General features: G+C 44.2%; 1 protein-coding gene across 3 annotated transcripts in view; it reads right to left on the reverse strand.

Annotated features, from left to right (window-relative positions):
- CEP57 (centrosomal protein 57) overlaps positions 1-15,966 on the reverse strand; it is a 65,478-nt gene that overhangs the window by 22,259 nt on the left and 27,253 nt on the right. For all 3 annotated transcript variants that reach the window (XM_089687929.1, XM_089687927.1, XM_089687928.1), the window contains exon 3: positions 7,213-7,392. In XM_089687929.1, the coding sequence (XP_089544055.1) occupies positions 7,213-7,392 (180 nt within the window). The remainder of the gene's footprint in view (positions 1-7,212; positions 7,393-15,966) is intronic.

Genomic DNA, 15,966 nt, shown 5'->3' on the forward strand with positions numbered 1-15,966 from the left:
ATGTGACGTCCTTTCCGGAACGCGCATTGCGCATGCCCTCAGAGGCCACGCTGTGGCGAGATCTGTTACCGGCCGTGTACCTCGGACACGGCCGATGACAGATCTGTGTACCATCCCCGTTGCCAGTACCATGTGACCTGCTGTGAGCAATCACAGCAGGTCACATGACAGTTATATACAATGAATGGCTTCTTTTCATGCCATCCATTGCATGTTTCTAGCTGTGAATGGTCACAGAGATCATATGCACAGGCTTGGCCAATCACAGCCCATCTGTGTCATGTGATTAGCTGTGGTCAATCACAGCTAATCACAACAAAAAAACCCTGAATGAATCGATGTAATTCAATTAAATGCTTGCTTATAGCAAAGAAATTCTTTGCTATAATCAGAAATTGTGTAAAAAAAAAAATACTGATCACTTCCCCAAAGTAGTACAATGTTACTATGGTAACATTATACTACTTTGGTAATAGTGCAATATGAAAAAAATGTAATAAAAGATAATTGAAAAAACTGAAAAAAAATGATTTATTTATTTTGTACGGTCACCCGTCAGTGTCCCTGATCATCGCCACACCACTTATATACTGACGCTGTACTGCTCTGGTGACAGCATGTAAAAAAAAAAAAAAAATTTGTGAAATTTTTTTATTTTCTTCATTTTCCGAAAAATTATGACAAAAAAATTACAACTTCAAAAAACTCGCCATGCCTCTTATGAAATACGTCGGACTGTCTACTTTGCAAAAAGGGGTCATTTGGGGAATATCTGTACTGTTCTGACATTTGGGGGATATCTGTACTGTTCTGACATTTGGGGGATATCTGTACTGTTCTGACATTTTTGCGCCTCAGGAAATTAGATTGGCTGTCAGTACTTCAGGATTGATCAATTTTCAGATCTATACCATAGTTTGTGAACTCTAAAACTTTCCTACAGACTAAATAATAAATACTGACATGGGTTATTTTCACCAAAGACATGTAGCAGAGTACATCTCGGCCTAAATTTATGAAGAACAATTATATATTTGTAAACTTTTATAACAGAAACAAAGAAAAGAAACGTGGGTTTTTTTTCAAAATTTTCGGTCTTTTTTTGTTAATTTAGCAATAAATAAAAACCCCAGTGGTGATTAAATACCACCAAAAGAAAGCTCTAGTTGTGTGAAGAAAATGATAAAAAAAATTTAGTTTGGGTACAGTGTTGCATGACCGCGCAATTGTCATTCAAAGTGTGAGAGCACTGAAACCTGAAAATTGGCCTGGGCAGGAAGGGGGTAAAAGTGCCCGGTATTGAAGTGGTTAGTAAGTTAAAAAGTATAGAATAAGAAAAGGTAACGGTATTAAATTATAATATGAGCCTATAAAATTACATTTTATCCAGGACCGAAACCTTTTTATTAAATTTTGGGTAGAGTAAGGAAAGGTTGAAACCCGTCAGATTTTTTCACAGTCTGTGTCCCATTGGGAACATTTCCCTTTAAAGCGAAACTAGAAAGGTAAAAATACCTGTTACCAAGTCGCTCACCGGCATCTTCTCCCTGGCTTCTTATGGGTGTTGGTCTCCAGCTATCTGGATTAGTCAGCATGGGATGACGCATGATGCATGTGCAGCAGTGCAGTCACACCACAACTCAGGCAGTATGTCAAAATATAAACTGAGCTGCACATGAGCAGCTCAATGTACATTCACAAGGGGAATGCAAACAGGCAGGTCAGTGTGTTTTATTGCAGAAGAGACATTTACTAGAGTGTGCGCTATGCTCTCCTTTTCCCCACAACTTCATGAGTGTGCTGAAGCTTCAACCGGTATTAAACCCAAAACCAACAATATAATATATTGCAGCTTACCAATCCTTAGAGGTGGTGGCTGCATTAGGATTTTTCAGGCTTCTTTTCCCCTCTGTTTTCACCAGGTGATCTGCCTAGTAACACACCTCCTGTATTAGAGTGCCCCCACTCTGGATTAAGGAGCACAGGGGGAACATATGGACATCAGCATAGTCAGTCTGGGGGAAGGGACGTGTTAGGTGCACTAGAAGATTTAGATACACTAACAAATTGAAGCCAAACTCAAGCTCACACTGAAGTTACTCAAGCAGTTACAGCAAACAGCTTTATTCATTTTGGGGATAAAGGTTTTATACGAATAAACTAAAGCTGATCCTTCTAAGCACCCCTGCCAGTAGTAAATGGTTTGTCGCAAGCCTCTAACTACAGGGTAGCTTGTTCTGTTGAGAAACAACACACTTACTAGCAGGATCCCCAGGTGAAAATAAAGGGAAAAAAGCATAAAAAAGAAAAATAATGTAGCCATCACATCTAAGAATTGGTAAACTGCATTATAATAAATGTTTGCTTTTGGGTTTAAAACTGTTTTCACCAATCAGGTGCAAGGAAAGACCAGCATTTGTGCTTGCACATGATTGGATGAAGGAAATTAGCAGAGCTTCACCACATTCACCAAGCTCTGGGGAAAATGATTGCAACTGCACATACAAAGTACACAGGGTTGTTTTTTTACTAAAGCTGAAAAGTGCAAAATCAGTCTTACTTATCCATAGAAACCAATCTGCCTCAGTTCAATTAAGCTTTGGTGATACAACCTGCAAGCTGATTGGTTTCTATGCAAACCTGAGCCTGATTTTGCACTCTCCAGCTTTAGTAAATAAACCCCCCAGTCTATTTTATTCTCCTTTAATAAATAAACCCCACTGAATGCCTCTGGGGGAGAAAATCCCCCAAACTGAGGGGAGGATTCACTTCACAGACTGTTATCTTCATTGAAAAACATCTTTTTATTCCCGTTGTAATGACAATTTAGAATTTTCCCCTCACGTTCAGGTCCAAAGATCACTAAAACTGATCAAGAGAGTGATCCTCCTTAACAGGGACAATCAATGTGCAATTAAATGACCTACCTATATATTATTATTAAAGCATTATTATTATTATACAGGATTTATATGGCGCCAACAGTTTGCTCAGCGCTTTACAATATAAAGGGAGACAATACAGCAACAATACAGTTCAATACAAGAGGGTTAGGAGGGCCCTGCTCCTTGGAGCTTACAATCTAGGACCATCATCCAACTAACTTATTCTACCTGCCCAAGAAGGAACCTAAAGGGAATTGGGTATACAGGGGGAATGTACAGTGCCTTGAGAAAGTATTCATACCCCTTCAAATTTTCCACATTTTGTCATGTTACAACCAAAACCGTAAATGTATTTTATTAGGATTCTGTGATGGACCAACAAGAAGTGGCACATAATTGGGAAATGGAAGAACAATGATAAATGGTTTTCAAGATTTTGTACAAATAAACTGAAAAGTGTGGCGGCATTTGTATTCAGTGCCCTGAGTCAATACTTTGTAGGACCACCTGTAATTACAGCTGCAAGACTTTTTGGGGATGTCTCCACCAGCTTTGCACATCTAGAGAGTGAAATTTTTGCCCATTCCCCTTTGCAAAATAGCTCAAGATCTGTCAGACTGGATGGAGAACATCTGTGAACAGCAATTATCAAGTCTTGCCACAGATTCTCAATTGGATTTAGGTCTGGCCTTTGACTGGGCCATTCTAACACATGAATATGCTTTGACCTAAACCATTCCATTGTAGCTCTGGCTGTATGTTTAGAGTTGTTGTCCTGCTGGAAGGTGAATGTCCACCCCAGTCTCATGTCTTTTGCAGACTCTAACAGGTTTTCTTCTAAGATTGCCCTGTATTTGGCTCCATCCATCTTCCCATCAACTCTGACCAGCTTCCCTGTCCCTGCTGATGAAAAGCATCCCCAACATGATACTGCCACCACCAAGTTTTACGGTGTGTTCAGGGTGATGTGCAGGGTTACTTTTCCGCCACACATAGCATTTTGCTTTTAGGCCAAGAAGTTAAATTTTGGTCTCACCTGACCAGAGCTCCTTCTTCCACATGTCTGCTGTGTCCCCCACATGGCTTCTCACAAACTGTAAACTGGACTTAAGGCTTTCTTTCAACAATGGCTTTCTTCTCGCCACACTTCCATAAAGGCCGGATTTGTGGAGTGCACGACTAATAGTTGTCCTGTGGACAGATTCTCCCACCTGGGCTGTCCAGAGCTTGTCCAGAGTTACCATGGGCCTCTTAGCTGCTTCTCTGATGAATGCTCTCCTTGCCCAGCTGGTCAGTTTAGGTGGACGGCCATGTCTTGGTAGGTTTGCAGTTGTGTCATACTCTTCTCATTTTCGGATGATGGATTGAACAGCGCTCAAAGAGATGTTCAAAGCTTGGGATATTTTTTTTATAACCTAACCCTGCTTTAAACTTTTCCACAACTTTATCCCTGACCTGTCTGGTGTGTTCCTTGGCCTTTATGATGCTGTTTGTTCTCTAACAAACCTCTGAGGGTTTCACATAACAGCTGCATTTATACCGAGATTAAATTACACAGGTGGACTATTTACCTATTAGGTAACTTCTGAAGGCAATTGGTTCCACTAGATTTTAGTTAGGGGTATCAGATTAAAGTGTGCTGAATACAAATGCACGCCACACTTTTCTGATATATTAATTGTAAAAAAAATTGAAAACCAAATTATCATTTTTCTTCCACTTCACAGATATGTGCCACTTTGTGTTGGTCTATCACATAAAATCCCAATAAAATACATTTATGTTTTTGGCAGTAACATGACAAAATGTGGAACATGTGGAAGCTGCTGTGCAGAGAGAAGAGTGCTTTGATATCCTCAGGCAGCCTTTCAGAAAGCCTTGACGACGCAATGTGTGAGGCTAGCGGTGAGGCCATCATGGTGAGCGGAGTCCGGATGCCATATTGGAATATGGATGTGACATGCCATGTTTTATCTACTCAAATGTGAGCGTTGTTTTTACCATTTTCAATAAAAACTGTGAGAACAATCTGCACCATCAGAGAGGAGTTATGTTTGTACATAAACTGCGGTTGGCCTCCTTTTATCAGTGGGGGTCCAAAAATTAAGGAGAGCTGATACCCATAAGGTGGGGTGAAGGACACTCTGGTGTGTATCGTGTGGAAACTGGAGCTTCCTTGCACTATCTGAAAATCGATTTAATTGTAATAGGAGATTGCACGAAAATTGAATGGTGCATGAGACTCACTTTATGTACGATTTTTTTTTTCTACCACTATTGCACTTTATATCGACTTTGGGATAGATATATTTAACATCTGGGGTGATCAAAGGGTTAAACAGTGTGCTGGGTATGTTTTACATGCGTGTAAACATGTGTGTGTAAACATGCTGCTTGTATTGCTCTGCTGTGCAAAGCAATACAAAGCAGCATACTCGTGCTGACAGGGGAGACATCTGTGTTTACACACAGATGTCTCCCCTGTCCGCTCGGCCACGATCACCAAGTGCCTGGCCAAGAATCGGTGGACGGGACACGGTGATATGCCGTGGAGAAAATAGCGGTGTGGGTAGAAGCACGCGCACGCCCCCTACCTGGAAATGCAAATCACGCATATATACACACTTGATTTTGAACATTCCTGCCACTCAATAATTTATCACATCTTAACAGATTTTTATATTAAAAAGAAAAAAAAAAAGGAGTACACACAAACACACACACCCTTCAGAAAAAGTGAAGAAACACTTTTTAATCAGAGTATAGCATCAAGTCAATTAAACTCCTGGGATATTGATCTGTTCTGTTACGTAGCAGAGGGGGTTGTTCATTTCATTAACACCAAAGCAGCTGAAACTAATTCAACAACAGGTGCACTAGATGGGCAACAATGAGATGACCCCCAAAACAGGAATGGTTTTACAGGTGGAAGCCACTGACATTTTTCCCTACTCATCTTTTCTGACTGTTTTCACTAGTCTTGCATTTGGCTAGGGTCAGTGTCACTACTGGTAGCATGAGGCGATACCTGGATCCTCCAGAGATTGCAAAGGCAGTCCAACTCCTCCAGGATGGCACATCAATACGTGCCATTGCCAGAAGGTTTGCTATGTCTCCCAGCACAGTCTCAAGAGCATGGAGGAGATTCCAGGAGACAGCCAGTTACTCTAGGAGAGCTGGACAGGGCCGTAGAAGGTCCTTAACCCATTAGCAGGACCAGTGTCTGCTGCTTTGTGCAAGGAGGAACAGGATGAACACTGCCAGAGCCCTACAAAATGACCTCCAGCAGGCCACTGGTGTGAATGTCTCTGACCAATCAGAAACAGACTTCATGAGGGTGGCCTGAGGGCCCTCTAGTGGGCCCTGTACTCACTGCCCAGCACCATAGAGCTCGATTTTCATTTGCCATTGAACACTAGAATTGGTAGGTCCACCACTGGCGCCCTGTGCTTTTCACAGATGAGAGCAGGTTCACCCTGAGCACATGTGACAGACGTGAAAGGGTCTGGAGAACCCGTAGAGAACATTGTGCTGCCTGTCACATGGTTCAGCATGACCGTTTTGGTGGTGGGTCAGTGATGGTCTGGGGAGGCATATCCATGGAAGGACGCACAGACCTCTACAGGATAGACAATGGCACCCTGACTACCATTAGGTATCAGGATTAAATCCTTGGACCCTACACTGGTGCAGTGGGTCCTAGGTTGCTCCAGGTGCATGACAATGCCCGGCCTCATGTAGTGAGAGTATGCAGGCAGTTCTTGGAGGATGAAGGAAATGATACCAGTGAATGGTCCCCACGCTCACCTGATTTAAATACAAGAGAACACCTCTAGGATATCATGTTTTGGTCCATCCGACGCCGCCAGGTTGCACCTCAGACTGTCCAGGAGCTCAGCGATGCCCTGGTCCAGATCTGGGAGGAAATCCCCCAGGACACCATCCGTCGTCTCATTAGGAGCATGCCCCGATGTTGTCAGGCATGTGTACAAACACGTTGGGGTCATACAAACTACTGAGGACCATTTTAAGTTGCTGCCATAACATTTCAGCAAATTGGACTAGCCTGCTGCATAATTTTATCACTTTGATTTTTGGGGTGTCTTTGAATTAAGTCCTCTGTAGGTTGATAATTTTCATTTCCATCAAACGATGGGACATCCTTACTTACCCTAACACATTAACAAGTCCATATCAGTATAGATATCCATCATGAGATTTTTCCCCATTGAGATCTGATGTGTTTTCACTGTAAGCTAAAATAGAAGAGCATAACTGGGAACTGACTGATTGTTATGTGTCCATGGCAGAAGAACCTGTACTCTACCTTTATTCTTTCTAGACACATCATCCACCATGTTGTCCTTAGACTGTCTTTGCTCATCCAGCTGCTCCCTATAATCCAAAGACTCCTTTGCCAGCCGCTTTATGTTCTCCTCGGCCTTCTGCCGATCCAGTTCCAGCTGGCGGAGCTTTTCCTGAAGATTCTTTAAAGCTGAGATTATTGCTGTAGAAATGAAAAAAAAAAAAAAAAAAGAAAGAAAAAAAAACACATAAGAAAAAGGGAAGGTCTTGGATAATAGAATAACACTGGATAACCCTCACTGAAAAAGATTTGCAGATGTTTTACTTTTTTTTTTTTTTTTACATTATGACCATACAGGACCAGAGGACTAAAGCAATTAAATAGCCCTCCAGCCAAATCAGTGTGCAGCGCAGTAAAGTCATCCTAGAAAAGAAGAAAGTCACATGTCTCATTCCATCACATATCCCAAAAATAGGATTATTCCTCATTTCAGGATAGTGGGTGGAGTCATGCAAATGCTTTCTGCCCCTTTGACCTGATTAACAACTCCTGGATTATAGTACAAATATAGCCTAATATTATAGAGCCATTACAGTTTGGAATAAAAAGCTTTATAATATTAGGCATTATTTGTTCTGGATGCGCATCTGGCCAATGGGGCGCAAAGCAATAATTTACTTGGCTCCACCCACTGTCCCAAAAATGAGGAATAATCCTCCTATTTTTGGGATGTGTGTTAAAATGAGACACATATCACAGTTATTGAACGCTTTTTTCTTTTTTTTTTTTAAAGGTCTTTTTTTACACCATACAGCGTATAATGCGTAGCACATAGTGCTTGTACCATGGTTTGCAATGTTAACACATGCTGCAATTTGTTGTTAAAATGTATTGCAGCTAAATACAAAGTTAACTGTGTCCCACAGCACATTATGATGTGTTAGGTCTCATTCCCATGGCCAGTACACATCCATAAAAACTTTACTGATCATTAGGCAAGGAACAAAAGTTCTTGCATAGCGTTCAGTAAATAGATTTGTTTTTTAACCTCCCTGGCGGTATGATTATTTCACATTTTTGGTGCTGAAAGCGGTACCATTTTTTTGCATGGAAATATGTATTTTTTTATTGTAGGCCTGTAATTTAGGAATAACTCACTGAAATTTGTCTGAACAAGAGTCTAGTAAACATCCCGGATATGATAAAACTTGAAACACGAAATCATAAATTATAATTTAATAAATACTCATAAAAAATAATAATATAATAATAATAAATTTAATTCAATAATATAATCAAACCAAAAACACTGAAATTTGAAATAGCGCCAAGTTTGCACATCACTGAGCAAAGTCGCAAAATCGTTTTCAGTGTCTGATGACGAATTTCCCCCACAAATCATTATCACTCAATTCTGCAAGTGGTTCTGATTTACTATCGCTGTTCTCTAACCGGTCTAAAACCAATTTTGACCTAAAGGGACGCTTTTTGGAAGTTTCCAGGCAGAAAGAACAGTCAAAATGCAGGCAGAGCACAGGACAAAGCAGTAGGGCCAAAATGTATGTGAAATGCTTTGATACAGGAATGTTTTGCTATGAAATAATCATTTTAAAAAAAATTAAATTTTTTTTAAATTTTCAAATTTGCTGCCGGTTCCGGCGCCCGTACGTCCCGACGTCACAGGGACCGGACCACGGAAGCCAGATGCCGGCATCGGCCGGAGGAGATGGCCGGGGACGCTGCAGGGGACGCATCGCAGGAGCGAAGGACAAGGTAAGCGCTGTAGGGAATCCCTATGCAACGCCGCATGGTAAGCCTGAGTGTAGCTCGGGGTTACCGCTTTTGGTGCTAAAACTTTACCCCGAGCTACACTCGGGAATACCACCAGGGAGGTTAATGTGCAAAATTTGTCCTGTTCCTTTTTTGCAATGACATACATGTATACGCATGTGCTCAGATGCAAATGTTTGGATTTTGTGTTCCGGATACGCAGTACTGAAAACAATGCAGCTGTATTCAGATCTGTAAATAAAAACGGTTGTAAATGCGTTTTACGGCCAAAGAATGAGACTTTAGGCTGCATTCACACACATGAAGTGCGAGAACACGTGCAAAATTGGATGATTTTTCTGGATTTCACGAAACATGCATCATGCCTGGGCTGCCATTAACAATGGGCAAGCAAGGCGCACAGTTTTCCATGTGAAAAGTGCATGGATCATGCGGCAAATGACGCAAAGCTCACATATCTAAGCTGCCAAGTTTGTTGCGTGTAGGGCAGGCCACTGAAGTGAACTGACGCATCCCTGTTGAGTTAGTGCAATAGTTCTTAAATAGGCAAGGAGAGTGAGCTTTGCTGATTGCAGAGTTATAGGTCTTACTCAGACAAGGGCATGATGGACCTCGGCATTGAGGCCACTGCTTCCACAGCAGAGCAAGGCTCCCACTCTGTAACATGCTTTCCTACTCATCCTGTGACTGCTTCCCAAAGACAGTGAACTGTAAGACTTTAAAAGCCTTTTGTTTTGATGCATGTGAAATGTATTTATTATGGCTTTAACAACTTCCCGTCTGGCCCATGTATATAAATGGCCGGATGGGAGCATTGCAGGAGCGGGTGGCCGTTTATAAACATCCTCCCCGTGCTCCCTGGGAGTGCGCGGCACCGCGATACGGAGGACACAGTGGAACACCGATTGCTGTACGGGACCTCTGTGTTGGCCAATCGGTAATCACATGAATAGTAGTAAGCAAGATGTCACTTCTGACATCATTTCTTACTACTAGTAAAATCTGTGAATGATCACAGAGGTCACATGGTACAAGGTTATTCACAACAGCCTTGTACCATGTGACAAGCTGTGACCAATCACAACTCACACAGTATTTCTCAATGGCTGCAAGAATGCAGCCAGAGAGAAGGAGAAATGATTGCTTTTACAGCCTTTATGGGTGTAAATGCAATCAGTGTAAAAAAAATCATCACCTCCCACAAGTAGTACAGTGTCATTATGGTGACACTGTACTGCTAGGGTGACAGTATGTTAACCACTTCCAGTCCGGACACTTTCACCCCCTTCCTGTCCAGGCCAATTTTCAGCTTTCAGCGCTATCACACTTTGAATGACGATTGCTTGGTCATGCAACACTGTACCCATATGAATTTTTTAGCATTTTTTAAAACAGATAAAGCTTTATTTTGGTGGTATTTATTCACCGCTAGGATTTTAATTTTTTTTTTGCTATGTAAATGAAAGTCCAAAAATTTTGAAAAAAAGTGTTTTTCTTATAAAATTTTGCAAATAAATAGTATTTCATCAGAAATCTTGGCCAAAATTTATTCTGTTATCTTTTTAGTAAAAAAAAAAAAAATAACCCAATTAGTTTATAACCAAAAATTATAATTTCTAAACATTTTTTTTTATATTATGTTTTTTTTTTTTTTTACATACTGTCACCCTAGCAGTACAGTGTCCCCATTGTGACACTGTACTACTTGTGGGGGGTGATGAAGGTTTTTTTTTTTTACACTGATTGCTTTTACACCCATAAAGGCTGTAAAAGCAATCATTTCTCCTTCTCTCTAGCTGCATTCTTGCAGCCACTGAGAACTATTGTGTGAGCTGTGATTGGTCACAGCTTGTCACACGGTACAAGGCTGTTGTGAATAGTCTTGTACCATGTGACCTCAGTGATCATTCACAGATTTCACAAGTAGTAAGCAATGATGTCAGAAGTGACATCTTGCTTACTACTCTGCATGTGATCACTGATTGGCCAATCAGTGATCACATGATCGGGACCTCGCACAGAGGTCCCGTCCAATGATCGGTGTTCCACTGTGTCCGGAGGACACAGCGGGCACCGAATCGCGGTGCTGCTCGCTCAAGCAGGGTGCAGGGAGGCCTTTATAAACAGCCACCCGACCCTGCACTGCCACCGTTCCTGCCGTTTATATACTTGGGCCGGACGTGAAGTGGTTAAAGGAAAAACAAACAAACAAATAATATAAAAAAATAAAATAAAAATGTCAACAAAACGTTTTGGTTATAAACTAATTTGGATTATTTTTCTAAAAAGATAGATGAATACATTTTGGCTAAGATTTATGAAGAAAGATTATTTGCAAAATGTTATAAGAAAAACACTTTTTTTCAAAATGTTTGGACTTTTTCAATTATATAGCAAAAAAATTAAAATCCCAGTGGTGAATAAATACCACCAAAAAATAAGTTTTATCTGTCTCAAAAAAATGCTAAAAAATCATATAGGTACAGTGTTGCATGACTGCGCAATTGTCATTCAAAGTGTGACAGCACTGAAAGCTGAAAATTGGCCTGGGCAGGAAGGGGGTGAAAGTGTCCGGACTTGAAGTGGTTAACAATCAAACAATTGAAAACGACAACGTAATGTGCATGCTGTAAATTATCTGAGCAATTGGGTAATGCCCTTAGTGAAAATTTAATTTAAAAAATAAAGCACGGCTCAGAAAATACTGCCTCTGTTATGCTTTAGGGAAGTGAGGCTAAGCTTGTATTCCTATAAATAGTTTGTAATTCTCTATGTACACCCAGGCAGACAGATTTGCATACATCTTTTATGCATTATAGCTCCTTCTCACATATCTCTGATTGTGCCAACCCACTGAATAAAAAAAAAAAAAAATCATTACCCATGAGGGCAATTGTAGCAGTGGATGGAATAGAAGTTTATGGTGTAGGTAATCATGAACATTTAATTCATTGCTTTGTGTGCGCTAATTGCATAGGTCTCGGTGGTTGAGAATTACATCTATGGAAACCTTGACAGGATCTCCCAATAATCCTTACATATTCTACAGCTCACCGATGTAGGACAGTAGGCAGGCCAGGGATATCCGTTTCAATAAACACAGGTTACTTCTGACACCGCACAGATGTTACCAACAAGGCAACTCATACATAATTCAATCAGTACTATCAATATCCACCCTCTGAAATTATTTATACTCTTCAAGATCAAATGTAAAGTTGACTAATAATTATTAGTCAATCTAATGGTATATAAAAACTGGGAGCAAACCAGATGCATAAAAAAACTTTATTATTTAAAAGGATCATAATATGCTCGAAAGAGCAGGGCCCTCGAACCCCTCGTGTATTGTATTGTTACTGTATTGTCTCATGTTCTGTCCCCCCACTTTAATGTACAGCGCTGAGCAAACCCTTTGGCGCTATATTATTATTATTATACAGTGTTTATATAGCACCAATGGGTTTGCTCAGCGCTGTACATTAGCGAGGGGGACAGAACATGAGACAATACAGTACAATACACGAGGGGTTCAAGGGCCCTGCTCTTTCAAGCTTACAATCTAGGAGGGAGGGGATAGTGGTACAGGAGAAAGTAGCTGGAGTGGTACGAGGAGATCGGTTGTTAGGTGAGGGTGGGGTAGGCTTTCCTGAAGAGATGGGTTTCCAGGGTGCGCCTGAAGGTGAGGAGGGTAGGTGACAGTCTGATGGATTGGGGTAGGGAGTTCCAGAGGATGGGGGAAGTCCTGGAGAAGTCCTGCAGTCGGGCGTGGGAGGAGGAGACCAGGGAGCTAGAGAGTAGGAAGTCTTGTGAGGAGCGAAGGGCACGGGTAGGGTGCTATTTGGGTATCAGGTCAGTGAGGTAGTTAGGGGCAGTGTTGTGAATGGCTTTGTATGTCAGAGTTAGTAATTTGAATTTGATGCGCTGGGCAATCGGGAGCCAGTGAAGAGATTGGAAGAGGAGGGTGGCAGATGTGGAGCGGTTGGTGAGGTGGATGAGTGTAGCCGCTGAGTTCAGGATAGACTGGAGTGGGGATAGCGTTTGTTTGGGTAGGCCAGTGAGAATTGAGTTGCAGTAGTCCAGACGTGAGATGATGAGGGAGTGTACGAGTTGTTTAGTAGTGTCTGGGGTGAGGAACGTACGTATCTTGGAGATGTTGCAGAGGTGGAGCCTGCATGACTTTGATAGTGATTGGACATGAGGTTGGAAGGAAAGGTTTGATTCCAGGGTGCCACCCAGGACTTTGGCGTGTGGGGTGGGATTGATGGTGGCGTTGCTAGTCGTGATGGAGAGGATGGGGGCACGGGCTAGGGGGAAAACTAGGAGCTCGGTTTTGGACAGTTTTAACTTGAGGAAATGGAGCGACATCCAGTCTGATATGTCGTTCAGGAGGTGGGCGATGCGGGCGGAGAGAGAGTGGGTGAGAGGTAAATTTGTGTGTCGTCGGCATAGAGCTGATAGTTGAAGCCGTGGGAGTGTATCAGTATACAAGGGAGGAGGTGTAGATGGAGAAGAGGAGGGGTCCGAGGACAGAGCCTTGGGGGACTCCAACAGAGAGGGGTAGGTGGCAGCGTTATAGGTAACGCTGAAGGAGCGTTGGGATAGGTAGGAGAGCCAGGAGAGAGCAGCGTCCCTGATGCCAAAGGAGTGCAGTTTAGTAAGGAGGAGGGGGTGATCGACGGTGTCGAAGGCTGCGGAGAGGTCGGGGAGCAGGAGGACTGAGTAGTGGCCATTAGCTTTGGCGGTTAGCAGGTCGTTAGTGATTTTAAGTAGGGCGGTTTTGGTGGAGTGTAGGGGACGGAAGCCAGACTGTAGTGGATCAAGGAGGTTGTTATCAGTGAGGTGGGCGCTTAGGCGATTGTAGGCTAAGCGCTCAAGGAGCTTGGAAGCGAGTGGCAGCAGGGAGATGGGTCTAAGGTTGTTTAGGTCAGTGAGGTCAAGGGAGGGTTCTTTGAGTATGGGGGTGATGTGTGCGTGCTTTAGGGGGGAGGGGAATGCGCCAGTAGAGAGGGAGAGATTGAAGATGTGGGTGAGGGAGAGAATGATGGAGGAGGGGGGTGACTGGAGGAGTTGTGAGGGAATAGGGTCCAGGGGGCAAGTGGTGAGGCGGGCTACAGTGAAGACCTTAGTGACCTCCTCAGTGGTAGCAGGGCTGAAGGAGCGGAGTGTTGGGGAGGTTATAGTGTGCGAGGCGTTAGGTATGGTGGGGGGTAGTGCAGTTGCGAGGTCAGAGGAGGGGAGAGTTGAGGGGGTGATGGAGGGAGGGAGGCTAGGTGGAGAGGTAGATTGCGAATTGACAATGTCCTTACGGCTTGCGTCAGTCTTGTTTTGGAAATGGTTGGCAATCTCGTGGGCGGTGAGTGAGGTACTGAGCGGAGGTGGGGGGGAGAGAGCAGGGATTTGAAAGTGGAGAAGAGCCGGCGAGGACAGGTGGAGAGGGTGTAGATGAGGGTTACGAAATATGCTTGCTTGGTGGCGTGGAGGGAGGTGGTGTAGTTGAGGAAGGCGGATTTGTAGAGGGAGAACACTCGAGGGGATCTGGTTTTGCGCCATAATCGCTCCAGCGCGCGACTGCGTCGTTTGAGTAATTTTGTATGTTCGTTCTGCCAGGGTTGACGCAGTCGGGGTCTGATGTTACGTGTGGTTAGGGGTGCCAGGGAGTCTAGGGCAGCTGACAGTGAGTCGTTGTACGCAGTAGTGGCCAGGTCAGGGCATGTCAGTGGAAGGATACTGTCGTACAGACGGTCAGCTGCCGAGTGGAGATGGGCCGGGTTCAGGTTGCGGAGGTTACGGCTGGTGATGGTTTGACGCTTTGGGGGGGGGGGAGTTAGGGGAGGGGGAGATGGAAAACGTGAGGAGGTGGCGGTCAGAGAGGGGGAAGGGTGTGTTAGTGAAGTTGTGGAGGGTGCAGGGGTGGGAGAAAATGAGGTCCAGGGTGTTCTCATCGGTGTGGGTAGAGGACTGTGTGCACTGTGTGAGCGCGAAAGAGGACGTTAGGAGGAGGAGTTGGGAAGTAGCCGGGTTGTTAAAGTTGATGGGGATATTGCAATCCCCGAGGATGATGGTCGGTAGCTCAGAGGAGAGGAAGAAGGGAAGCCAGGCGGCAAAGTCGTCCAGGAAGAGGGATACGGATCCAGAAGGCCAATAGATTACTGCAATCCTCAGGGGGGTGGGAGAGAAGAGCCGGATCCAGTGGGCCTCGAAGGAGGAGAAGGATAGGGGGGGGGGGGGTTAGGGAGGACCTGGAAGGTGCTCAGCGGAGACAGGAGCATGCCGACCCCACTGCCTCTGCGACCACTCGGTCTGGGTGAGTGGGTCCAGACGAGGCCTCCATAGGCGAGTGCTGCAGGGGAGGTGGAGTCAGTGGCTTGGATCCAGGTTTCGGTGACCGCTAGGAGGTTGAGGGAGTGGGAGACAAAGAGGTCACGGATCGCGGCGAGCTTGTTGCAAACCGAACGGGCGTTCAGGAGTGCAACCGAGAGAGGAGGGGTGGATGCGGGGAGGAGGGGGACGGGTATGAGGTTGAGGGGATTGTGGCGGCGGGAGCAGGAGGGTGCCTAGAGGGGGAGTGGGGGGGTCAGGGTTCGGGGAGATGTCACCGGCGGTTAGGAGAAGGGTGAGGAAGGTGGCATGGGAACGGGATGTGCAGGAGCGTTTGGATCTGTTAGTGGTGGCGTGTGGGTCGGCGGGAGAGTGGAGTATTAGGAGGAGGTGGTGAGAGCCATAGTGGGGAGAAGGAAGAAGTGAAGGAGCAATGTTGAGCTGTTTTGGGGGAGTAGGGGGGTAGAGGGAGGCGATTTTGGGAATGGAGGAGAGGAATACGAGGAGGAGGAGTGCAGGTGGCATGTTAAGATGAGCAGAATGCTGGTCAGATTGGGGAGGTAAGAGGTTTCATATCAGGGCGTGATGATGCGGAGAGTCTGTCACGTCGTGGTGGAGTTCATGTGTGTCCATCTGAAGGAGGAGAGTGCGAGTGGTGGGCGG

Source organism: Staurois parvus, unplaced genomic scaffold (genome assembly GCF_062004578.1).
Source record: "Staurois parvus isolate SC_StPar_1 unplaced genomic scaffold, SC_StPar_1.0 ptg000440l, whole genome shotgun sequence".
Lineage (NCBI taxonomy): Eukaryota > Metazoa > Chordata > Amphibia > Anura > Ranidae > Staurois > Staurois parvus.